Source organism: Stegodyphus dumicola, chromosome 10 (genome assembly GCF_044657685.1).
Source record: "Stegodyphus dumicola isolate Sdum_Otavi_A_Nest chromosome 10, ASM4465768v1".
Classification (NCBI taxonomy): domain Eukaryota; kingdom Metazoa; phylum Arthropoda; class Arachnida; order Araneae; family Eresidae; genus Stegodyphus; species Stegodyphus dumicola.
The window spans coordinates 121,010,806-121,037,276 of record NC_140777.1 but is presented as its reverse complement, the minus strand read 5'-3'; the positions used below and the strand labels follow the sequence as shown (position 1 = coordinate 121,037,276).

The following is a 26,471-nucleotide window of genomic DNA, read 5'->3' as shown; positions in this document are numbered from 1 at the left end:
GACAAAATTCAAACTGCGTTTTTCATGTCTCGAAAGCGCGACTTAGGATATATATTAGATTTATATATAGCACTATTCTAATATAGGTATTTTGACACAAAATCGGACTTTTTCTGAAATAACATACCAATTTTTTTCCATATTTCGATTCTACGACTCAAATTATGCCAGAATACCAAGTTTTGTAAAAATCGTACGAGTAGTTTTTAAAATATTAGCTCTCAAACTTTTAGCTCCTCAATGTTAATTGAATTTGGCAAATATTTATTAATATCTCTTTTTTTATTAAACTTTTTTGATTTTTTCTCTCACATTTCGAAATTTAGGTTCATTCCAAATAAAATTTACCCATTTTTTGTGTTTTATTTTTTAAATTTCTATTTTTAAATAATTTTTATAAATTTTTCGAAAAAAATTTTGAATTATAACCTATAAAATTTTTACCATCATCATAAAGTAGGTGTATTTTTAAGCATATCTGCAAAAAATTAGACTTTTTTATTCAAAATTTTCTAAGATATACACGAATTTATATATTTTCGCGTTTTGAAATTTGGCATCTTTTTTTTTGAGCGTTAATAACGCCAAATGTGGTCTATGGATTTTTGTTACATTGAATTGCCACAGCTATGTTTAACCTTAAATTTCGAGTAAAATTTTACGGAGAATTGATTATATGAAATATTTTCCCTCAATAAGGCGTAAAAAATATTTATTAATACTATATGAAAAGCTATTTTTTTTAAATTATAGATGATATTATTCAAATTTTAACAATGTTTTTTAATTTCTCTCTTTCTTCCTTTTTTTTAAGAAAATAAGAGTACATTTTTCTAAGAGTAAATTTTTACCTTCGGCGTTTTATCGTCTGCTACTTTACTTCGTTTAAATCGAATTGTCTAAAACTGAGAATTTTCGTTTAATGTTTATTTGAATTTTATGAAAATATTTTATGACATCAACTGCATAATTTATTTCTAAACAAACTGTTGCTTTTGAAGTGGCTGAAAGAGCGGCAGATACTATCATCCATATTTTTAAAGCACAGTATATTTTTATAGAAACATAAGATTTAGAATAATCATTTATTCTAAATCTTATGTTTCTATTCTAAATCTTATGTTTCTATTCTAAATCTGTGTCAAATTATGATATAAACATACAACCATCTAGAGACTGAATTAGTGGAAGTTCAATGGTTATGTAGAAATGATTTGCAGCTACTTAATGGCTGGATAAGTCAGCAGCTTCTGTGGACAAGTAGGAATAATTATATAAACGACACACAACATTCTGGATTCAATTAACAACGAGGATACGATGTTTATTAAATGAATTTAAGAAGTTTTAAAACATAAAAATACAACTCATTTTTATCCTAAAATGTATTTTTGTGCGTAGCGTATTTTCATTATATCCTTAAAATTTTAATTTAGAATGTAATTGTCAAGAACTGAATCCTAATCATCAATAATATAATAAGTAATTATTACGGTTATTAATAAATCCTTCTTATAAGGTAATTGCAAATATTTCAGAAAACTTTATGTCTGAATGCAAATATTTTTCTATGCAAAATTTTTAATTTTATATTAATCAAGATTGCACACGATATTATTTATTCGCACATAAATTTTTACCGTCAGCTCTTGTAGAAGTTACAAATCAATTATATTTAATTAAGGATTGGATTGGATTACATAATTATGGCAAAGCACACGAGGGCTATCTGCATAAAGGGAGGGATGCCTTCGTAGAGGACGTTCTAAGGCAAACTGGCTCGTATACACGTTACACATGGGGAAAACCACGAAACCGCCCATGCAGCCAGCCCGTTCGCGGGATTCGAACCTCAGACCGAACTACCAGTCCTCAGCGTCTTTACCGCTCGGCTGCTGGTGGGCTATTTAATTAAGGAATGACCATCTAAATTTAGAAGCAGCGTACCGTAACAGTAATTTAATTATTGGCGCCGTATCTTTCATGTTACTCCCGATTGGCAAGCTACATGATTTTTAATGAGTATTCGGGTTTTGCTAGTAACTTCATTTGGAAATCGCGCTTAAACTAGGTTAGTTGGTTATTTGAACATAGAAAGAACATGGGAGCTATTTGATTAAGATGCTTTCATAGAGAATCTTTGTAGAGAGAACCTAAAAAACTACGAAAACCAACCATGCAGCCTGGGTTAGACTTCGCAACAAATAATTAGTATTTAACAATCTTCAAATGCTAGGTAACTGGTGAGGCTCCAATTAAATCTCTAATTTAATATTTTATTTGTAAATATTTAAAATATTGTTGTATACTTAGACACAAAAGCAGAATTTAAGTTTTGTTAACTCGTTAGTAAACTACTAAGCCGAAGTGCAAATGAATATTCTATTTCTTTTGCAATAATTGTATTCACTTAATATTCTTGGAATATGAGCTAAAGAAGGAACGTTCTCGGAAGATTAAAGAAGTGTTTAAATCCAGTGATATAAGGTTTGTCTTACAAGCTCAGGATTAAAACGATTCTGCAATTGCCCCAGTAGTTGACTTGTAAATGGCTGTGAATTAAGCAGATGACTTTTAATCTTACGTTTTCAGTCAGACAACGTATTCCAAATGTTTTGTATTGCATGATAATGCATCTTTTCATTATTCAATAACCAGTCGGAGAACCGCTTGTGTTTTGAAAATAAGTATGTGTACTCAATCGTCCTGCATGTTTTTCAAATTTGTCTTTTGTGGTTTTTTTTTTTTTTTTTTTTCTTTCCCAAAAACTAAAGTTGCCTCTCAAAGGAAAGTTTTTTGTTATTGAAGAGACAAAAGGAGTATGACATCTACTTTTAGAGGTATGTCAAAAACAGATCTCTACAAGCCTTCTCTTCCATTACATGTTGTGCAGTCAGACAAAAAGTTGCATCAGCGTAAATTCTATAATCCATTTTTATTACACTCTGATTACTTTATTAACATACAGTGAATATATACTAAATCTTTTACTTCAGCTTAAGTAATTCGGAATTTTTGACGGAATTGTTGTCGGAACTAGGACTTAGAAGATAAGTCAAATTAAATATTTCGATAACCCAATAAATTCAAGGTCGAATTTCAATATTTTATTTTCGAAGGGAGGGGAAATTTTTTCAGTTTTGGTCCATTATCCTAAGTATATTTGCTTCGATTCTTTATTTTTCCATAAAAGCGAAAAATTTACGTTTGGTATACATATAACGCATAGCTTCAAATGAAAATTTAATAATATACGGAGTGGTTATAATTAAAGTTCCACATTGAAACGGTCATAAAACGAAAACTACTGGATCAAATGTTATCAAACCTGGTAATCGTGTAAAAGAGGTCATAGGAATTTATTTTCAGCGAAAAAAAGGAAGTTCCATACCTCACCACCAGGGGCGAAATGGCGCTGTATGCAATATTTTTAAACGAAATATGGGTCGGAATCTAACTTAACCTTTTGTTACACGGGTTTAATATGTTGTATAACCCTTAAGAAATTTTGAAGTAAGCAAATTACCATTTAAAGGCGTTAAATTCGATAAACGTCGAGTGCGCCATCCGTGCGCCATCCGTGTGCGCCATCCGTCCACGGACGAAGTGAGAAATTCGTCCGTGGAAACCACGAATTAGCGATTAGAAAATGTGAGATCGCAAATCACTCGCACAAGTGCGTACAATCTGGAAATCGTTTTCTCACAGATCGCTAATTTGTAATTTTTGAAGCCTGAATTCGGCCCTAAAACATGAAGATGCTGATTCAAAACGCTTTTAATCGATTTGGGCCAAAGAAATCCCTCATGTTATCTATCTAGTTCCATTGCATTCTCCTACTGCATTCGATTGCATAGCAGTCATTCCACACCGTTTAGTGTTGAATGACAGCTAGTTTTATAACTGAACCATTTTTCTCTGAAAAGCAGTCGACAGCTGGACCACTGTGATTGCAGCTCACTTAGAGTCAATGTTAAAATGTTTCGTGGTACATGAACTGCAGTAACGTGGCATTTTAGATACTACGATTTTTATGCAGGGCTGGGCCCCACCTCACGTGTGTCGCACAGTTACTTAGGCAACATTTCACGAATGAACGTCTTATAAGCCAACATTTCCCCTCTTCCCACCAGACTTCAACCTCTGTGACTTTTAGCTATGGGTTTTCTCAAAAGCACTGTTTATGGTGATAATCTAAACAATTTGGCAGAAATGAAAAATCTGATACACTGACATGTTCGTACCATTCCTCCTGATATGCTAAGAGCTGCTGTTGAGAATGCAGTAACAGGATTTAACTTACTTTCGGAAATTGCTGGACGCTACATTGAACACGCTTTGTAACACGTTTCGGAAAATATTAAACACATTTTCAACAGATGTTTTCGTGTCTTATTTCATTTAACAATCTTGTATACACCGCAATTTTTCCCCTGGTGGTGAGTTTTTGAACTCTTTTTTTTTTTTTCCGCGGAAAATAAATTCCCATAACCTCCTTTACACAATTCCCAAGTTGATAGCATTTGGTCCGGTAGTTTTCCTTTTATGACCATTTCAAAGTGGAACTTTAATTATAACCACCATGTAAATTAAACTTTAAAAGTTTGACAGTTTGGTTCAAGTCCCAGCTTTAAAAATATATATATAAATATAATCCTTTATATTAATCGTCTTAGAAAGAATGTTTTAAGAAGCTAATTTTTCTCTCGCGTTATAGATTGTATAAAAAAACATGATCTTTAATATGATTTAGATTGTTTCAGCCGATATAAGAATCGGGTCACTCGGTGGTAGAGAATAAACCCTGCTGGACTATTTTATTTCTTTGTCATTTAGCAAAAATCTTTTAATTAAAATATTTATCCTTTGGACTTCATTAAACTTTATTTATAGTTAAAATGACTAGAAAATGAAAAGCTGTCTTCAGCTGAAACGCAATTCATGTAATTGATATTTTAAGAAATTGACAAGAATGCAAAATTTATGGAAGTCTAGCAATCGAAAAATCTTAATTTTCTTGTGTGTGCACTGAAAATAACTGTAGAAGGAAAGAAGAAAATTAGGGAGAAAAGTAAGCAAAAATTTGCAGGGAAATTTGGCTGTCAGACATACCAAGGTGTTTCAAAAAGTTGGACGCTTTTGAATATACTTTCAGGATACTTCAAAGAATTTAGGTGTTCAAAGAAAAAACACTTGGACGTGTACACCAGCAAATACCATCAATTGAGCTTGTGGTTAACAGAAAAGACAAAAACGATATCATTGCAGATTAAAGTGAAGAGCGACTATATGGTTGTATAAATTTAAATTACGTTATAGTACATCATATCGTATCATAAATTGAGAATCCCATGATTTTCTCATTCGAATTATTTGAAGATTCAGAAGTTTATCCAGTGATGTATGTGGATGTCACCTAAAGATATTTTTTTTTTCTCCTGATGAAACAGCGGCCGAGCGATAAAGTCGCTGAACGCTGGTAGTTCTGTCCGAGGTCCGAATCCCGCGAACGGGCTGGCTGCATGGGCATTTTCGTGGTTTTCCCCATGTGTAACGTGTATGCGAGCCAGTTTACCTTAGAAAGTCCTCCACAAAGGCATCCCTCCCCTTAGGCAGATAGCCCTAGTGTGCTTTGTCATAATTAAATAAACCAAAACCTCTTGATGAAGCCAGTCTTTCTTTTCATCTCATACCTTCAAAATGTTTAGCCTCTAAAGACTGATAAAGGTTCTGACCAAATATTGATGAAATGGATTGAATTGAATTATTAAGTTACGTCAAAGCAGGGCTATCTGCCTAAAAGGAAGGATGCCTTTGTGAAGAACTTTCTAAGGGAAATCAGCTGGGCATACACGGTACACATGAGAAAATCCACGAAAACGCCCATGCAACCAGCCCGTTTACCGGGATTCGAACCCCGGAGTGAACTATCAGTGTTCAGCGAATTTACCTCTCGGCCGTTTGTGGGCCTTTATGAAATGGAAGGCGATAACTTTATTTAAAATGATTGTCAGAAATATCAAGATATTTCGAAAATTTGAATGCTTTTTAATATATTTGCGGAATGCCTAAAGAAAAAGAGCAAGAATAAAGTAGAATGCCTGAAGAAAAAAAGAAGAAATAATAAATTTTACGGTAAAATTTAGTATTTGTATTTTTTTTTAATTTAAAACTTTTTAATATTATGATATTTGATTCTTACGATTTCAAAAATAAAATATTTGACTAAAATATGAATAACATTTAAGAAGCCACATGTAGGATAAAATTGTGTAAAGCAATGGGCACAATGATAAAACTGTTTAAAGCAATGTGCAAGTCATCCTAAGTTAAAATGTCGCAATCCTAAGTTAAATTTCTCTCTTATTTATATATATCTTTTCTGAACGGAACATTGAAAGGCGTGTTAACTGTGCTTTACTGTATTTTCTCTTTTAATATATGCAGTTTTAAAACGCATCGTAGTCTGGGTTACAAAGAATTCCTCCGAAAGAAACGCAATTCAAATAAATAAAATCAAATTCTGGAAAATTTATATTAATAAATATATTTAAAATGCTCAATTCGAAGGAATAAATAGAAAATTTTAAAACAATTATCTGAAGGGACAATGCAACACAAACAATTAAATAAAAGTTAAGAATTTAAAAATTACCTAAAGTAATAACTATGACAAAAAATATATGTAAAGAAAACTATTTAAAAAAAAAATAAACGCTGCACCTTTATTTACGCAGTTCGAATAGGTAAGTAGAAATTTTTAAAACAGTTATTTGAAAAAAATCATGCAACTAAAACAATTAAAATGAAATTCGAAAAAGAAAAAATTACTTAAAATAATAAGTTATAATTAAAAATATAATATAAAGAATATTATTTGGAAAAAAGGAACGATGGTGACTTTTTTTTCCTCTCACGGGAAAGGAAACTAGGTTGCCATATATTAAGAAGTTCGCCAAGTGAACTATTCTTGGCGCAAACTGACAAAAAAGTGCCAACATAAATTTGTGAATTTCTCCGTAAATTTCGCTCCAAATTTTACAAAATTTCATATTTAGGCGTAATTTGAGTCGTAGAATCGAAATATGTAAAAATATTGGTATGTTATTTCAGAAAAAGTCCGATTTTGTGTCAAAATGCCTATGTTAGAATAGTGCTATATATAAATCTAATATATTACCTAAGTCGCGCTTTCGAGACATGAAGAACGCAATTTGAATTTTGTCAATCGGCCCAGTAGATCGGGAGATATAGGACTGTCCCTTTTTTTTTTTTTTTTTTTTTTTTTGAGCAGTGTACATGACCATTGACTTTAGAATTTAAATTATGAAAATCAGTAAGCAAAAAATATAAGCTGATCATTTAATTAATTTTCGCCTAATTATGTATTTGTAAGATATTATGTAAAGCTTTCAGGGAACAGAAATACTGGTCACAAAGATCAACGTCACAGTTTTGAATATCTGGAAATTAGAAAGAATCTCCTTTTATAAAACGTGTTATAAAAATGATTATGTACACATTTGATTTGCACAACATAATTGAAAAAAAAATCTAAATATTTCAGAAAGGAATTATTTTTTAGTATATATGAAAGCTCTATTTTTTAACTCATCATAAAATTTGATTAAATTTAGATGCCAAGCATCAATTTGTGCTGAACTGGAGCTACAAGAATTTGGTATTAAACTTCGATGCAATGAATAATGTGTATCCATCTATTCAACCGGGTGGAATTTTAGGTCTTGGTTCTCCCTTTGAGCCGATTATCCCGAAGATTCGTTTAAGGCATGATAGGGACTATATAATAAAGTTGCAGTTGGTGAGTATAGTTTTTTTTAATAATATAAATATCATGTCCAGTTAAATGTCATATGTATACAGAAACTATCCTATGCAAATCCGTACGCAGAAACATGCAGTCTGTCACTATTCAAAACTTTACTTTTCTTAAGCCCTCTTTATTACCTATTTTATTTATAATGGTTTCAAACTGGCTGTTACTGATGAAATTTCATGCTGCCGGCAAAGCTATTTTCATTATTGTATTGTAAAGATCTCAATATTTTAGTTTTTTGAAGTCCGAGTTTGCATTGCTTTCATTTCCATTAAAACCAGTTATGAATAAGACACCAGAAAATATATAAATGAAGCTGTTTAATTTGCAATTTGATATAAATTTTTTAAGAGCCACTTGTGTATCTTCTAAATGACAACTGTGCATGTGGTAAGTGCGTATGGGAACTATACAGAAGAAGGGTTAAAAAAAAAAACCTTTATTAAACTCTAAAATTCACAATGGGTCGACTTAACGCTAACACAGTATGCCCCACTCGGCGATAACTAAAATCACAAAAACTAATTTATAACACAATATCACAATAACTAATAACTAAACTAAAAATTCGAAGATATTAATAAGTAGTAGAAATTCTCTACCAGGGCTCAGAAAACTTCTGTTAATTAAATCGGTGGCGAAATCTAGTGGCAACAAAGTGATAGTTGTTATGCCCCGTAAACCAGCAATAACTCCAGAATTAGAAGCTCACCGCTACAAGAGGCGACAGTTATTGCCCAAACTTCCCTCACTTTCCCTCTAGAATTCAGTATTTAAACCTTTCCTCCTCAAGGTAGAATTTGCATTACTTCGCGCGCTACCAAATTTAAATATTCTGGCATTAACAATTAGGGGAATGAAGGCTTATAAGAAAGAACGTAAAATTAAATTAAATTGGTTATTTTAAATAAATATACAACCTTAATTAAAGATTTGAAGATAAGATTTAATCAACTATTTTTGCTGGTTAAAAATGCGATTGCAAATTTTTGCTCTAAGAATAATCGTTTTGCTTGAGAATACGCTTATATATTAACAGCTTTTTCTCACAGCTGTAAATTGATGAGAAAATTGACCGTTGAGTATCCAGAATCGGTGAAGAAGGTAATATTTAGCAATTTCTTTCTCCTCCATAATTTCTACTAATTAATTTTATTAGAATCCATACGCCATAAAATGTCAAGTTTTGGTTAAAAATAAAGAAGTTTGGTTAAAAATAAAGAAGTGTAGAAAAGGACAAAAGATGTATATTTTCATTTATGCGTTGGAGAAAAATTTAATAAACTAGGGAAAAGCTAATAAGACTGTTACTATTTGTATTTTATGGCCAAATCTAAAAATCTTTGAAAATATTCAGACTGTCTGAAATGCCAGTATGCGAGACTGGGATGTTGTTTAGCGTTTTAATAAATGGTAGACCTACGTTATTCTATCATGTTAATTTAAAATAAAAATTTATTATATTTATTTTCAGTAAAACCAACGCTTAACTGTTAAAAATATAAAATTAAAATAAATAATTTAATGTTAATTTACAATAATAAAAAACTGATTATTGTTATTTTCAGTAGAAAAATACTAAATGCATGTAGCGGGAGAATAGTTTGTGATATTATAAACATAATACTATCCATCTATTTATGACGTCACTAAACTCCGCCTCGCAATGTTATTTAGGCAGCGTATTCTGAGCTTTCGTTGATCTTAGAATTCGAAAATTATAATGCAGGGGATATGTGACACAGAACGGGAACACCTGGTGTCTAACAAAGGAAAACATGTATATGTCTCACGTCTTCCACTATCTAGAACCAGCAGCTCACTCAAGTCCCAAGAGGCCTACCCTCGGTAATTCTATTTGCTTTTGCAACGTCGTCAGCTATTTTCCCACGGACTCCCATGAAGTCTGGGAAAAGGAGACTTCAAATGGGCGCCAGATGACAACCCTGATGACACTTACGAATTCTTGAGGTCGAACGCGACCCCCAACAAAGTGTGCAAAGCATATTGTTTTTACGAAAGGAGAAAACTTTCATACAAGTTCTCACGGGTTGTGGAGTGTCCATTGTGTGTATGCGACAGACTGTCGCCAACTGCCTGTTTCTCGAAATAATTTAGATAGACCTCCCAAAAAGACGTCCTGAATTTTCCCACGGAAAATTTCAGTTTCTCAGGCTGTCAAGACAGTATCTGAGAACAAATCAGCGCCTGTTGACCAATGGAGAGATGCTCCGAAAAAGACGTTTAGCGAATCACTGCATCAGACGCACAAGACACGCCCAGAAAACCTGGACGTAAAAACAGTGAGTGAAAATAATTAGAGAGATTTTAGTCTGAAGTATACGCAGTCGTTGCGTAGAGAAGAGAGAGCCTTTCTCTTGTATTTTACGGCTCTTCCCGAGTCGCTACTAAGCTTTAGAGAGCCCCTTTCTCTCTTGTGTATTTTACGGCTCGTCCCGAGTCGCTACTAAGCTCTGTCAAGAGCGGAAAAAGAAACCCTCAAAGAAGCGTAGCCGGACTTTTTCTCCGCTACCTCTGTTTGAACTCAAGTGATTATCGTTTCCGATTGTAAACGAAATACTTTGCTAAGCAAACTACTTTGTTATGATAAGCAGTTGAACTTACCTTAAAATTCAATTTGTGAAATTTAACACTTACCTTTATTCACGCTACCAATAATAAAAACCTGACGGTTCAAAAATCGCTACAGCTAGAATGTGCTATGTGTTAATTGGTGGCAGCAGTGGGATCGTAAAAACCCAATAGACAAACAAAGACGTGATCGTTTTGGAGAACCGTCCCGGTTCTTATCTTCATTCAGAATCAGCCGATTCTAGCAGTGGAAAAGAATTCTTTCGCAGTAAAGTTTGGAGAGTTTAACCAGCAGCTGAAAAGGGATCATCGATGAGAAGCGTTCGTGAAGAATCAACTACTACAAGGACTAGTTCCGGAAGTGCCTGGGAAAGAGTGTGAAGTAAAATTCTCCCTCGGGTGTAAAGACAAGACACAAGAAGTCCAGACAAGAGTGAAGTGTTGTGAATTCGCGTTTGGTGTTTACCACCCTCTGTGCAGTGAAAGTGCTTTTGGTGTTTAGTGAAAGAAGAATCGCCCAGTCGACTATTGTTCAATTGGTTTCCTTCTTCGGTCATTGAATCGCGTGTGCAAATAGAAAAGAAAGGAAAGAAGAGCTGTTATTTTTTTTGTCTGCAATGGGTAAGTTGATATGACATTATCTTTTTAAAGAGGCATTTTAATGGAGTTTGTCTTTTGTGTATTGAAATTATATGTTTAAATGGTTACTCATAAATGTTTTGTTTTTGATGAGTAGAGAATTTTATAATAGTATTTTCAACCTTTAGAAAGCACACATCAGTTGTAAATTGAGTCAATAAGTATTGCTCTTTGTGACTAATATTCTTTTGCCAATAAGTATTTAGCAATTTTTTATATACTGCATTAAGTATGGTTATGTGTTAAGCTGCAACAGATTATTTAAGAAATGCTTAATTTACTTTAATTTTTTTTCCTATGTTGCTAATGGTACGTATTTTATGTCATACATACCATAAATTGCATTGCTATGTTGTTTTACTGTAGTATTTCTGGTTAGTGTGAAACTTTCAGAGTAGACAAACTGGTACCTTTAGTTTTATTTTATTGTATCATTTTAAAATTTTGTCACTGGCAAAATGTCATATCTTGGCAAGGGTAGAAAGCAAGACCTCATAAATCTGTCTGTAGAATTAGGTCTAGAAGTTCCCCCAAATGCAAAAATACAAGATCTTAAAAACCTCATTGTACAGAGCCCTCAGTATGACGAAACATTCGTCGAGGCAACACTAGAGTCGATTATCGAAGCGCGAATCGAACAACATAGACGCGAAGAAGCCGAAGAGCGTAAACTTGAAAGGGAAAAGGAGAAAGAATTTGAATTAGAACGTCTAAGGTTGACAAACACCAATAATGGCAGAGAAAATTCTCAAAATAATATTCCGAGATCTATGAGAGATTTGCAAAATTTAATGCAGAGATATAATCCCGAATCGTCGGATATTTCGCTTTACTTAGCGATGTTTGAGCGTCAGGCTCGCAAAGCGAAGGTAGAGGAAGGAGACTGGGTGTCACATTTGATGGCTCTATTGCCAATAGACATTGTTTCTATTATTCTACGAGAGCCGGAACAGGAGCTAGATAATTACTCCTACGTAAAGAAAATTCTTTTGCAGCGGTTTAAGTTGAACCCAGAGGCGTTCCGCGTCAAATTTGTTCAACACCAGCGTCGTGCGGGTAGTTTATATAAAGACTTTGCTTTTGAGTTAAAAAACTATCTAGATGAATGGTTAAACGGAGTAGACGTACGAGATTTCGATGCGCTAAAAGACTTAATGTTGACGGATCAAATTAAACGTCGAGTAAACAGCGAAATTCGCGAACACTTCGTGGATGAGTGGCCGAGTATAATATCTTCTGCCGAACTAGTGAAGAAATTAGATGAATATGAAGCAGTACGAAAGTCCGTAAAAAAACCAACAGGTTTTACTAAAAATACCGAATAGGATTCAAATATTAACGAAAGGAAAAAAGGAGAATTTTCAGATCGAGTACGTCGCCATGATAATGTTTCGAAAGAAAAAACTGCGGAGAAATGGAAGTCAAGTGTTTTCGAACAACGGAGAATACCTAGATGTTATGAATGTAATTCAGATAGCCATCTCCGACCTCAGTGTCCTCGGTTAAAAAGACAAGAGGCCGCTGAAGCTGTAAACAAACTAGGCATTTCAGGATCTCCAGATACATGGTTAGCTCCCTATATGAGTATAGCGAGAGTAAATAATCGAGAAATGCCTGTACTCCGAGATACTGGCTCCACTATCGATCTGATCGAATTGGACCAAGTAACACATCAGATGCTTCTAGGAGAGACAGTGTGGGTTAAGCAGCCGCTAGATTTACATCCCTGGTGTTTACCCTTGGCTCGAATTGAATTAGAGGGAGAGGACTTTGGGAAAGTCATTACTAAAGCCGCAGTGATTAGCTCCGACCTGAATCAAGAATATTATCTGCTGGGAAATCGAACAGCCCGATTGATAGAACAGAATAAAATGCAGCCCCATAAAATCAATGCTGTTATGACTCGCAGTCAAACGAAAGCTTGCAGCTGGAAAGAAAATTCCCCTAGCCAAGGTCCAGAGAACAACGAAGTTGAGCGCCCCGCGGGCAAATGAATGACGAGGAGGAGGGTGAAATTTTCCCCGTCCAGTCAGCTAACGCAAGAGGCAAAGAAAGGGTAAAGTGTCCTCACCTTTCGGAGAACAGGTCAAGAAATGGACAAATCAAGATAACAAAAGCGGTCATTAACCCACGAAGTGCATGGACTTCTTTAGATTTACGAAGAAAGCGAAACATTTCTAAGAAAAAAACGCTGGTCCGTCAGGACGAATTTTTGTCTGGAATCCCGGAAGAAAGAACTCGGAAAGAAAGAAGTGCAGGAAGACCCCCGGAGCGTTTCCATTCACGATGTGCTGTTCGGAAATCTGAAACTGAACATCGAAATCGAACAGATCACTGGCAAAGTAGTTTTCAAGATAGAAACACAAAATATTTAGCCGTAAGTGGGAAACCCACAGACATAATGAAAGCTCATAGGTGCGAAAACGCACCAAATAAATTGAGATTTTATCTGAATTAGATACCAATAAGAGCCGACAACTTGTTTTGAGTACAATAATTTTTTGTTTGTTTTGTTTATTGTAGTACTTTGTATTTGTATATTGAGTGTTGATCCTTTTAGAATTACTTAGGATTTATTGTGTTCCTTAGCTTTATAGTACAGTTACAGCCTTGCAACTTTGAGGTAGTTTACCGCCCAGGCAAATTGAATAAAAATGCTGATGGGCTGAGTCGTTTCGAATCGGGCGAAACATAGAGAGTAAAGAGGTGATCATGCCAGTTTCTTATCTGAATAAGTATTTTGTATACAGTAAAAGTGTAATATAAGAATATATCATCAGTTATTTTGTCCCTTTGTTAAGAATATTTGTGATGTGTATGTGTATATATATATATGTGTGTGATTCTGATTTTAAATATTCCATTAATTCTCGCCTCTAAAGTTAATGCCTTATTGACTTATATGTGAACTTTTCAATAGTGACATTACTAGTACTGTTATTAATCAATGTAGCTGTGTTCCTGTAAAGGTGTGTTTGAAAGTGTTATCGAGAGAACAGTTTATTTCGTGTCATTTTTTAAATTAGTGATATGATGAGGAGAACTTTCCTCTTCGTTTCAACTCGAGAAAAGTTCTTCCGAAGGGGGAAAGAATCTATAGCTGTAACGTCGTCAGCTATTTTCCCACGGACTCCCATGAAGTCTGGGAAAAGGAGACTTCAAATGGGCGCCAGATGACAACCCTGATGACACTTACGAATTCTTGAGGTCGAACGTGACCCCCAACAAAGTGTGGAAAGCATATTGTTTTTACGAAAGGAGAAAACTTTCATACAAGTTCTCACGGGTTGTGGAGTGTCCATTGTGTGTATGCGATAGACTGTCGCCAACTGCCTGTTTCTCGAAATAATTTAGATAGACCTCCCAAAAAGACGTTCTGAATTTTCCCACGGAAAATTTCAGTTTCTCAGGCTGTCAAGACAGTATCTGAGAACAAATCAGCGCCTGTTGACCAATGGAGAGATGCTCCGAAAAAGACGTTTAGCGAATCACTGCATCAGACGCACAAGACACGCCCAGAAAACCTGGACGTAAAAACAGTGAGTGAAAATAATTAGAGAGATTTTAGTCTGAAGTATACGCAGTCGTTGCGTAGAGAAGAGAGAGCCTTTCTCTTGTATTTTACGGCTCTTCCCGAGTCGCTAGTAAGCTTTAGAGAGCTCCTTTCTCTCTTGTGTATTTTACGGCTCGTCCCGAGTCGCTACTAAGCTCTGTCAAGAGCGGAAAAAGAAACCCTCAAAGAAGCGTAGCCGGACTTTTTCTCCGCTACCTCTGTTTGAACTCAAGTGATTATCGTTTCCGATTGTAAACGAAATACTTTGCTAAGCAAACTACTTTGTTATGATAAGCAGTTGAACTTACCTTAAAATTCAATTTGTGAAATTTAACACTTACCTTTATTCACGCTACCAATAATAAAAACCTGACGGTTCAAAAATCGCTACACTTTATATGAAGTCGCATGAGCAAACAGGGACCTGGCTGATACATGAAAGCGTTAGCTACATCAATATATAAGCACTGGTTGTTAAATGCAGTGGTAATGCTCTTGGGCACAGGTTGCCATAATTTTTAAATACATCAAATATTCACAAAACTACAGTAAATAATGATTCGTCAAATACATACATTAACATATTGGATACAGGATAAAATCACGTGGATACATTAGTTATGTACTTGAGAACTTGATTAGAGGGAATATATTAAACTTGAATTATACTTGAATATATTAAACCTATTTACATTAATTATTTGAGAACTTGCGTAATTTGAGAACTTAATATGTGTTGATACAATAGATACATAATTATGTGAGGTAGCCAGGTAAGTCCTTTATCCCGCACAAGAATTTGATTTCATTGCGAAATTTTATGTTTGAAATACATAACCTCCTGATTGGATTCTTGCCCTCTTTAGGAATGAGCAGCACTGTGCATTTGGTCTCGGAGATTGTTAATTTAATACTGTGACACATATTACCGAAGATGCTGCATACTTCCATACTACTTTGCTCAATTTCGTTTCGAATATTCCCAGTAATGACAAAGGTGACATCATCTGTATATACAGCTAGTTTGGTATACGATGGCCAGAGGTGACTGATCACTTCGTTGAATGTAAGCTTCCAGAGATCTGGGCCTGCACATGACCTTGTGGGCAGCTTCTGACTTGCGGTTTTCGTATGATGCCATTTATGATAGAAATGAGAAGTTCTCTGCCTGTAATATAGTTGCAAAAGGTCTTGTATAGATTACCTGGACACTGGATATCCCTTAGTACTTACTTTATAACAGGCTGATATAGGGAGTTGAAGGCTTCCTTTTGATCAAGGGAGATGACGGTTGAGTGCTGTTTCTGCTGTCTGTTGTTTTGAATTGCCGCCTGGAGTTCTGCTGTGTTTTCCACTATTGACCAGCAGCTGCTCGCAAGTCTTCCCAAGCGCAGAAAATAAACAGATGGGCTGTAAAGAGGAGAGGACTGTTGATTCTTTTTATTCTTAGCGAAAAAGATAACTTATCCGAATGTAAAAGCTTTTAGAAAGTGATGAAATGCCAGAAGTTTGTTAAATCATGCCAAAAGCAATCTGGATGAGGAAGAATTGCTAGCTTGATAATATTGTAGTTACGACTGTCCGGTCCTGGAGCTCATTTCTTGGGAAGATAGTGGAAGATAGTCCTTACTTCTTTAGTGAGGAACATGTCGTCGGATGTTGCTGGAATTGCAGGGTCCGGTCGAGTTCGAAATTGGGAATCTGTGACGCTGTAAGCATCGTCTGTAGGAAAGACAGCACCTAAAATAGTGTTGACGGTAGAAGAAGTAGCACTTTCCCTGGAACAGGAGCTGAGCAGACAGTAAATTTGAGAGGGGTTGAAGATTTTGTGTGTCGCTGTGTTGTGCAGAGTTACTTCAGAGTTGGTTGTACTACTACCAGCTTCTATATTTAGCAAACAGAATACTCCTCTTACACATTGCTCTTCCCTGTTAAAATTGCAACAATCTTGCCTATTTTCCTTCTGGTGAGTTGCTACGGATTTTCCAGCGAAGTGTCCAGCAGCGTTGTCGCATTGTGCGTAACTCCTTCGTCCACCAATTAAGCTACGTAATACGTTTGGTGCTGCTAGTGGGGAGAATTTCCTAGCAAGTAATTTGGATGTCTTGTTATAGGTGATCTGTGTATGTGACCAAAGCATCATTGTGTGTGCAATAATAAAGCTCATTTAATTTTGATCCAGTAGTAAATGAAGCTTACTTTTTAGTGCAGCTATTTTATTCTCTCGCAGTTTTTAACGCCTGATGATGAATATTTCCGCACAGGTGTCTATGGTAAAGGTAACAGACAAAGGAACGGACACGACAGTTCAAGTACGGTAGCTGCCAAGCCCGAAACAGCCTTAGAATGAACTAGGGCTCTAGTCCGGTGAAGTCAATTTATATACCCCGGTGGCTGAGACTGCCTAGGTACAGATCCTAACCAGTACTTTCTAGAAATTCTCCTGAGTGAATCCCCGGGGGGATATGTTGTGGGCAATGAAGTTTCCACTTATGATTACGATTGAAGCCTGATTGTGTTGCAGTAGGGTGTCTATGCAGATCACTGTGGACGTGGTGACCATTTCTCTGCAGTAACGCTTAATTGGATTTGCATATCATCTGCCTTAGTGTGCCTATGCAAGAGGTAATGTCTTCTGTAGATGTGAATAAATTAAGGAGAGAACGAGGTTATTGGGGGCGAAATTTACAGGAGAATGGCCCAGTGATCCCTATTGGCGAAGAGCACTTTCGAGGTCCAATTTGTGTGGCAGAAAATGACACTCGCTGTGGGGGAAGTACTTTGTGTAGAATCTCTCCAATGTTATGCCAATATAGAAGAAAGCGTAAGATAGAGTCTTTTTCTCAATATGGTTTCTGAGCCATAATGATATTAATATTATTCTCTACTGCATATGTTCAAGAAAAATGCAAAACATTCAATAGATATTTCATAGTTAATTATAAAAACATAAACTTTAAATATTCTTGGGTACTTGAGAATTTGTAGGGGTAAAAAATCAAGGTGTAAACAGTTCATGAGCATTGGCTATCGTGAAACATGCGAGAACAAATATGCAAGAATGAAGTATGCACAAATATAAGCAATTCAAAATTTTCAAGTACTTAAATATTTGCATTGTAAAAAAAAGAGAGCTGCTATAACCCATTCTAGAGCTAAGATCCAGTGATTTAAAATTAATTAAAATAAAAGAAAACAAGTACGCAAAAGAATAAAATCTAAAGTTTATTGTTAGAGACATGATTGAAATACTGAGTTACATTTTTAAGTAGATAGGTGGTGGCTGGTCATCAACATTTCTGGAGAAACTAAAACATATGAAACATATCTTTAAAATTATTTAAACTTCACAAATTCATACAAATACAAAATTTAATACCAGAATTCTTGTTACAACCATTATTCAGTATTTTATGTAGTCAGCGGCATACCGATTTAAGACAGGAAGGATATCTGTAAAAAACAAAGAAAGGTGAGTGGTAAAATTTAAATGGAAACAACTGTGCCGGAAGCCAGGCTCTCCTCTGTTCTGCCGCTTCCTTCCGGTAGGTTCCCAGTTTTCTCATTTCCACTGGTCATTCTTATTTTAGGAAAAGACAGCAATTTGATTCAGCACTCTATCCTTCACTTAGGGTTGTAGGTCTCCGTCTGCCCTCTGAAGCTCCCACTTTCCACCCTAGACAGCAATATCATTGCCCTTTGCAGTGAGGATATTATCTCGAGACTTTTCTCATCTTGCTGGTTCTAACGTAGGTCTCTATCTCCCGCTCCGAAGCTCTCGCTTTGCCCGAACTAAGCAACGATACCCTTTTCTACATTGGCGTGGACCTTAAACTTGGCGACGAGAGATGATGGAAAAATCGCCCAATTACTGCAGCCGAAAAGGAGCACAAAGGAGAAACATCTGGGGAAGGTTCTTCGCCGACTTCCAGAAGATGGCTCACATCGCTTGAACTGTGGTGCTGTTCATCCAAGCCAAGGCGAGAGGTCAAATACTCCTCCACTGAAAGGTCACGTAAAAACGTTAGCCTCGCTCCAAGGTCTCAGTTTAACATATGTGGGAGCCCAACGGCTCCGAATTCAACCCACAGACGTAATCCCTCGTAGAACAATTCCATGCTAGATAGAGGTCTCTGCGATAAGGGGTGCAGAATATTCAAATTGAACAAGTGGTGAAAAGTTTGGCAAAGGAATTCCTCGGTGCAGTCTGCCCAAGATAAGGAAATTCTGAGAACCCGAATTCCAAGCCGACAAATTTGTTCGTAAAATTATAGAACTGGTAATAATTTTCATCACAATTAAACAATTTGGGTCCTGTAAATTAAAAACTAATATTAAAATTAAGTTTTTATTGACAAATTAGTTTTACTGACAAATTAAGTTCAATCAAATAGACACATAAGAAAAATGTTTCTTCGGATGAAATAAGGATGAATAATCATTTTCAAAATTGTGTTTCTTCAACAATTAATAGACCTTATCACCAGAGTCAGAAAATATGTATTCATGAAAACTTTAATAGAAAGAGGGGTAAATGTTTAACTAATTAAAATTAAATTAACTCACCTAAAGTTGTAATAAACTTTTTAAATTAAACTTTAAATAACCTTAAGTGTCAAAACTGACAGTACAAAAAAACCAAAGTTAAAACGTTTTTAAGTTCCTAAACCAAATTAAAGTTAATCAACTTCATTTTAAGAATAAACAGAAAAACTTTTAAAGCTTCCAAACTTAAATTAAAAGTTAACCAAAAGTTTACAACTTACAACCAAAACTAAAAAGAAGCAAATTAATAACTTCAGTTACTGACTAAAATGCATTAAGAAGCAAATAACTTAATAAACCATTTAAACTTAATATTTATTATTAAACCAATATGTGTTATGTACTAATTGTTTATTAACTTAAAATTAATAAACAATTAGTACATAACACATATTGGTTTGCTTGAGTGGAAGCCACTTCTGCTCGTTGTAGGTTTATTGGTAGACATCGGATTGGTGCATAGTTAATTTTACACAATTCATTAATGGCTTATTGTGCAAGAAATTGCTATGGTGTTGGAATTGAATGCACCTTGAGCCTTACTGTGCATTTCTTCTGGTACGTTCAATGTATCCTCTGTAACTCTGGCAGTTATTTCCATAGCAGGGGTGATTTGTAAGCACGTTGCTGCCTACCCTTTAGTTGAAATCGGAACAATTGATGCAGCTGGGACGAGTGGCCTCGCAGTCTCTTGTAGTATGACACCCTGAGCAGCATCCGCAGTATGTCCTATTCCTACAGGCGTCCTGTGCATGCCCCAGCTCATAACATCTAAAGCATCTCTTTGTGTCAAAGTGCTCGGTGATGGAGAAGGCTTGCCAGCTGATGTGCAGTCTGAGATTCAACATGAGGGCCTAGAACGCTGTGGAGGAACATTCCGCAATCCATTTGACAGTGTTTCTATACTTGAGCCTGTATAGCAATCTAACAGAACTGTTTGTCTGGCTGTGTTCGAAACTTCATGCTGCTTCAAATTCTTGTTTTTGGTAGTTAGTTGGAATTCTATGTATTACAGTTTTAGGCTTTCGGAGTATGGGCTGTCTCGTTTTAGCGAACTCTGCAGGTTTTTCGTTGTCTAGCGTGAATCTAAGCTTAGTAATATCGTCTTGTGAATTGCAGACAACAGCCAGTTTGGCTTTTTGAAATGTGTTCATCTGTATAACCTTCACCCAGATATTTGGCAAAGGAGATTCTTTGGCCAAACGTGCCTTAAGTTGTTGCTCGTACCGTTTTTTCTAGGGAAAAACCAAAAGTATCGGCTTTGGCGGTGATCTCGTAGCTTGAACGGATGATTTTCTTCCAGTGACTGTTAATGCAGGGTGGTTGCTAAATCTGTGCTTCTACTGCGGTGGAAGAGATATTATATTCTAATCCTTATAGAGCTAATTTCTTAAATGTCTCGAGGGTTTTCATCATAGGCTCTTTAACGTCCTGCGGTAGCAGAAATCATTCCCTTTTTTTCATATTCACTATGTATAAACACTCTGAGATACAGCGTTAATTTTTCTTTCGTAGGGGATACAGCTGGATGCCAAAAGGTGTTCTATGTTCTGATCATCTCGGTAAATTGACATGTCCGCGTCATTCATGATGCGCCGATAGATATTAAAGAAATAAATGTCAGAGACTGGGTGTCCCTTAATGAAATAACTATGTGACAACCAAGTTGCCATGCCAGTCAATGAAATCATGAGATATTATTTTAATGGCTAGTGCGGTAATACAGGAGGGACCATGAATTCAAAAAGACAGATCAGCAATAAAATAAATAGTGAATGCTAGAAGAATACCGAAAACAATTAGCAACCAAAGATTATACAACCAACTGTGCTGCGCGTAAACAAACAAGTTACCTTAATAGGTGCTTGAGTATATTAGTACAGTATTTGATTATTAATGCACATAAGTTCATAACAGAAGTACAATTAATTCCTATCACTCTTAGTGAATTACTTACAGTTGTCTCCGGTAGATGCCAAGTGTCACTAATGTAGTGTTTACTTAAAAATTCATAAGTTATTCATTAATCAATACAGTTGCATATGAGTTGGTACAATACAGTTGCATATGATATACATGAGTTGGTTAACTCTGATTAATTACAAGTTTAATTCTGACAACTTATCTTTTAGTACTTTGCACATCCTTTAAATGTAAAAGAGTAAGTATTTAAATAATTATAAAAAGAATAAATAAATAAATAAATACATAGATCAATAAATAAATGCATAAATAAATAAACATCTTAAACATTAGACAAACAGAATCATTAACAGTTAAATTGGCACTACTGAATATACATTAAGAACTTAATTCAAATCATTTACTAGACAAATACTGGCAAAAAGCATTTTAACAATGTAATAACTATGGTATGCTTGAAGAGAACTAAAGAATGTATATACGATAAATTAAAGAAAATTCACAAATAGGCTAAAGATTTCTAATAAAAGATATTCTATATTCCACTGCTATACTGCGTGTTCCGCCTTTATGGGACACATAAAATTAATGGAAAAACCCAATGAAATGGGATTCAGAATCCTACCTTATGAATCTATTTCTCATCTGTTTTCTTTCTGTATATAATAATCCATAAAAAGAACACATTCTTAAAACTAAGCACAGGACACTATCGCTAAAAGACATTGAAATGGTAATTATTGTAGATCACATTTACTCGGAGGAAATACATGCACTGTATAATTTAAGTTGCAACATTCACTCAAAAAAATTTCAGAATCCTCTTAATATGATGAGAGATTGTTAATCTTAGTCCCGATACGAGATTTTAATTAATTGAAGAGATAATTAAATAACTTAAACATAAATAAATAAGTAAACGGAAGATGTCCACTGCTCTTTGTTCTAGAAAAACTGCAATACGCGCTAAGAAAATGTACTTTGTTGATTGTTGTCTCGGATTGGGGAAGAGAATAGTGCAGTAGACTCCTTTCGTTTGTTTTTGGATGCTGCGTTGAATCTTTCTTGAGGCTTGATTGAAATAAATGCGACAAATCTTTATAATGTCTGAGTTTGTCGTAGAAAATTCAACAAATTTAGAAAAGACGGATCATATTTTGCCGAATGCAGTCATCCTTTTTCTTTAGAAATTGGTCTTATGTTGAGAGAATCAGAAGCGTCAAAAATGGGTATTGTTTTAAAAATCAGTAAATAAATTTAAAATATTCATAAATTCCAGACTTGAAAAAGTTTATCTCACACACTAACACTAAGCACGGCACGATGTGTTTTCCGAATGCATCAAGGGTTTGGCTAAATGGTGAATACCGGTTCAGCAATTCTGCTGACCGTGGTAAATTTACCTAAACACTCATAAAATCCATAAAATTGGTAGTAGGTACCCAAAATGTTTATCCTTTTGTAAAATTCAACTTTATACATACACCGATAGGAAAATTCACTTTGCACTGCAAAATTTCCGGGAGTTAATCAGGTTTTGTAGAAGCAACAAAAAACACATAATACCTCGTCCCATGATCCGCTCGGCTCTGTAAAATTACAAGTACAATGCAGAATATACGCATTTAAAACAATGGTATATGGTTAGCATGTGCTTCTATCCTACAAATGCTTACACGAATCTTTGTGGTGTTTCGTAATAAATGCGAACTTTGTAATTTACAAATTACCATTAATTACAAATTACTTTTAATTTAATGGTGAAGTCTAAAAATAATTTGAAACTGTGAAATGTACTGACATACTAACTGTATAGATATTTTAGGAAAAAATTGTTGTTATGAATTTTCTATAGATATAAATTATTTTAGTGAAACTATATGTAAATTGCAATGTCTCTTGCATAAGTGGAGTACCACCCATATAGATATTTGATACAATTTACGTAAAAAAAAAGTGACCCGCACAGTGTTCGCACCCCTAAAACTAACAAATTTCTTACTTACAATTATTTTTTTAACACCGTCTTTTTCTCTTTCCAGAACATTAATCAATAAACAGCTTTAAAGTAAGAATATACATTTGTTTTGTCTTTGGTTAACCGCCAGGAGGGAAAGCAAAGGCTTTCCTTGCATTCTGGAGCAGCTGTCATTCAGTCATAACATCAGCGCCAGCAATCCACCCGGCAGACGCGATAATAAATGAAGGCAGTCCAAACAGGTTTCCTCCACACTGGCTTCCAGGAAATACTGTTTTGTAATGAAATTACTTTCCCCTCCTTTTCCCTTGGAGCATTTGCATATTTCATACTTTCTCTTTTCATTCATAATATCATTTTTGACTCGCGGTAGTTAAGAAGTAGCGTGCTTGAAATGGAAAAATACAGCAACTATACAGCGGCTTTTAAACTTAAAGTCGTATAATTTGCGCAGGAAAATGGAAAAAGAGCAACAGAAAGCGTACATAAGGTTAACGAAAAGTGTGCGCTCAATTGGAGCAAACAGCGTGATCAACTGGTGGCAAAAAACAAAATAAGACGTGCGTTTCGTGGTTCAAAATGTAAGTTTTCGAGCTTAGAAAAAAAACGTAGTTGCGTATGTTCGTGATATGCGTGCTCAAGGGTACGCATTAACACCGGAAATGTGCCAAATAAGAGCTTTTGCTGAGGCAGGTGACAGGTGACAGCAGGACAGGGCTACTCGGGTATTACCCTGACCCTGCAAGCATCTAGAGACTTCACAGTTGTAAGACGCTTAACAGATGTGTGCTCAATATATGCCACGTTACATCTACAGTATTATATGTGCATTGTCCATTACTGTGCTAATAGCCTTTAACGACACGTCGGCTCGTGGATAACTAAAATCAGTTACATTTCCATACTACGGAAACACATACCATTGCTGTCCTAGCTACTTTAGTAAGCTTTGAGAATCGTTATGCCAATTATGTTTATTGCATGTGCCCTATTCCGGCCTGCAGAGGTCTATGCCCATTTTTTCTAGCTTGTCCATTATGCTTTTAAGCTTTTGCCGCGTGCCTCGATGTTTTACGAGAAGGCGTTTGAAAGGCAGAACATTGGTGGTTGGGAATTTGATGTGCCATTCTGCTGTTAAGGGGCACTCCGTGACATAATGGTCTGGTGAGCCCAAGTTGTCACAGACACACATATTGATTGTTGCTAGACCCCTTTCTGCAAAGTACGTCGGAAAGGGGCCGTGGCCTGTTATATATCGCGTGAGGTAGGGCGCTGAGATGAGCCGGTCCACCTCTACCTTGGTCAGGAACTCATATGCTCTGCGGCCTTGCGGGATTTGGTCCCATTCATTCTACCAGTTTCCAATGGCGGTCTCCTCTATTTGCCTCTTTAGGCATGACCGGGGCAGGGGCACCTGAATCTGCTCCGTTTCCTCATTTTGGGCAGCCTCCTTGGCAAGAGCGTCTGCTGCTTCATTTCCCTGGATTCCGGCGTGCGCCTTCACCCAGGAAATTTGGATTCTCATTGACTTTTCTTGTAGACGACGAGAAGACATTCCTACATCGCAATCCAAGGTGAGTGAAGGCTGGTTGCGGAGAATGATGAACGAAAATCCATTTCATTTCTCCGGGGTACGACAATATATCAAAAAAGGCTATAAAGTGTGACTATAAAGACAAGCTGGTATCCTTTCAATCGCTTCATTATCTCGAAACGCAAAGCGAATCATAATTTATCTTCATTAATTGCGAATGTGGATCAGACGCCAGTTTATTTTGATGTTCCAGACAATTACACCGTAAATGAATGAAGGGGGTGCAACCTTATCTACTTCCCCTTGAGCGAATGGGTAGGAAGGGACCCAGTGGCTAACTCATGGCGATGAAAAATTATCGTCCATCACCCTTTTTTAGTTCGGGCACCACCTATAGAGTCATTAGGTTATTTTGAAGCAGGAGATGAGGAAAATGAGCAATGCAATGCAATCGGAGAAAGTCGAACCCTGGACCTCTCGAATCCGCGAATCTTCCAGTTGGTTACAGCCGCAAACGAAAACGTCGCGGAGAAAACAACGGAAGGCGAAAACGCCGTGGTGGAAAACATTGTGGGAGAAAAGGAAGCTAAGAGAAAAAAATCGCGGTTTTAAAACATCGTGGTACAAAATATCGTCACTGAAAATAAAGCGGTTCAAAAACTTCGCAGTTTAAATACATTGTGGTAGAAAATATCCTGGTAAAAAATAAAGCATCTACAAATCATCGCATGACAATAACATCGAATATTTTCCAGGCTTTAAAATTTGTAAATGGATATTTGCATAAAGATTTGTGAGCGAAAGCCGGAAAAAAGGATAATTTTTACGTTCACATATTTAATTAAGTAATAAATATTTGCTGAAAAAACAAGAAGGAAACTTTAGCATAGAATTTAATGCAACTTATAGAAATTAATAGGTTTTTTACATTTACATAGTTAATTAACAAAGGTCATTAATAAATTGTTTTTATAAAGCTTTGTTAGTAACTTTTCATAAAAAATATGGTCTAAAAATATTGTAAAAAATGAAGATAAGTAAATGCATGAGCTTATCTATAAAACAATTGCTTAATTAATTAGCAAATTATTTTCTTTCCCTTTTGTTAATATGATACTCTTATAGTGAAAGTTATTTCTTGTTTTTTTTTTTTTTTTTTTTTTTTCAGTTTATTCTTAAGTGTCATTGAAAACCTAATGTGAAATAAAAGCTAACGTAAAATATCGCAGTTCTTAACTTTGAAAACCATTTACCATGAGGGCATTCTGATGACGTTTTTACTGTTCGAATGGCCCAGCGGCAAAGTCGTGTAACACTGGTTATTAGGCCTGGCGAACGAGCTGCCTGCATGAGAGTTTCGTGATTTTCTTATCACTAAATGGCTTTGTACAAGATGGATGTGACACAGTTCCTGATAACGTACTCCACAAAGGGGTAGTATAATAAAGGGGTAGTATATAAAAAACAAGAAGGAAACTTTAGCATAGAATTTAATGCAACTTATAGAAATTAATAGGTTTTTTACATTTACATAGTTAATTAACAAAGGTCATTAATAAATTGTTTTTATAAAGCTTTGTTAGTAACTTTTCATAAAAAATATAGTCTAAAAATATTGTAAAAAATGAAGATAAGTAAATGCATGAGCTTATCTGTAAAACAATTGCTTAATTAATTAGCAAATTATTTTCTTTCCCATTTGTTAATATGATACTCTTATAGTGAAAGTTATTTCTTATTTTTTTTTTTTTTTTTTTTTTTTTTTTTTTTTCAGTTTATTCTTAAGTGTCATTGAAAACCTAATGTGAAATAAAAGCTAACGTAAAATATCGCAGTTCTTAACTTTGAAAACCATTTACCATCAGGGCAT

General features: G+C 35.3%; 1 protein-coding gene across 1 annotated transcript in view; it reads left to right on the top strand.

Moving 5' to 3' along the window:
- The window catches only part of LOC118200502 (uncharacterized), a 203,638-nt gene that overhangs the window by 116,841 nt on the left and 60,326 nt on the right, over positions 1-26,471 (top strand). Inside the window, exon 7 of the mRNA XM_035372459.2 lies at positions 7,638-7,822. Within this exon, the coding sequence (XP_035228350.2) occupies positions 7,638-7,822 (185 nt within the window). The remainder of the gene's footprint in view (positions 1-7,637; positions 7,823-26,471) is intronic.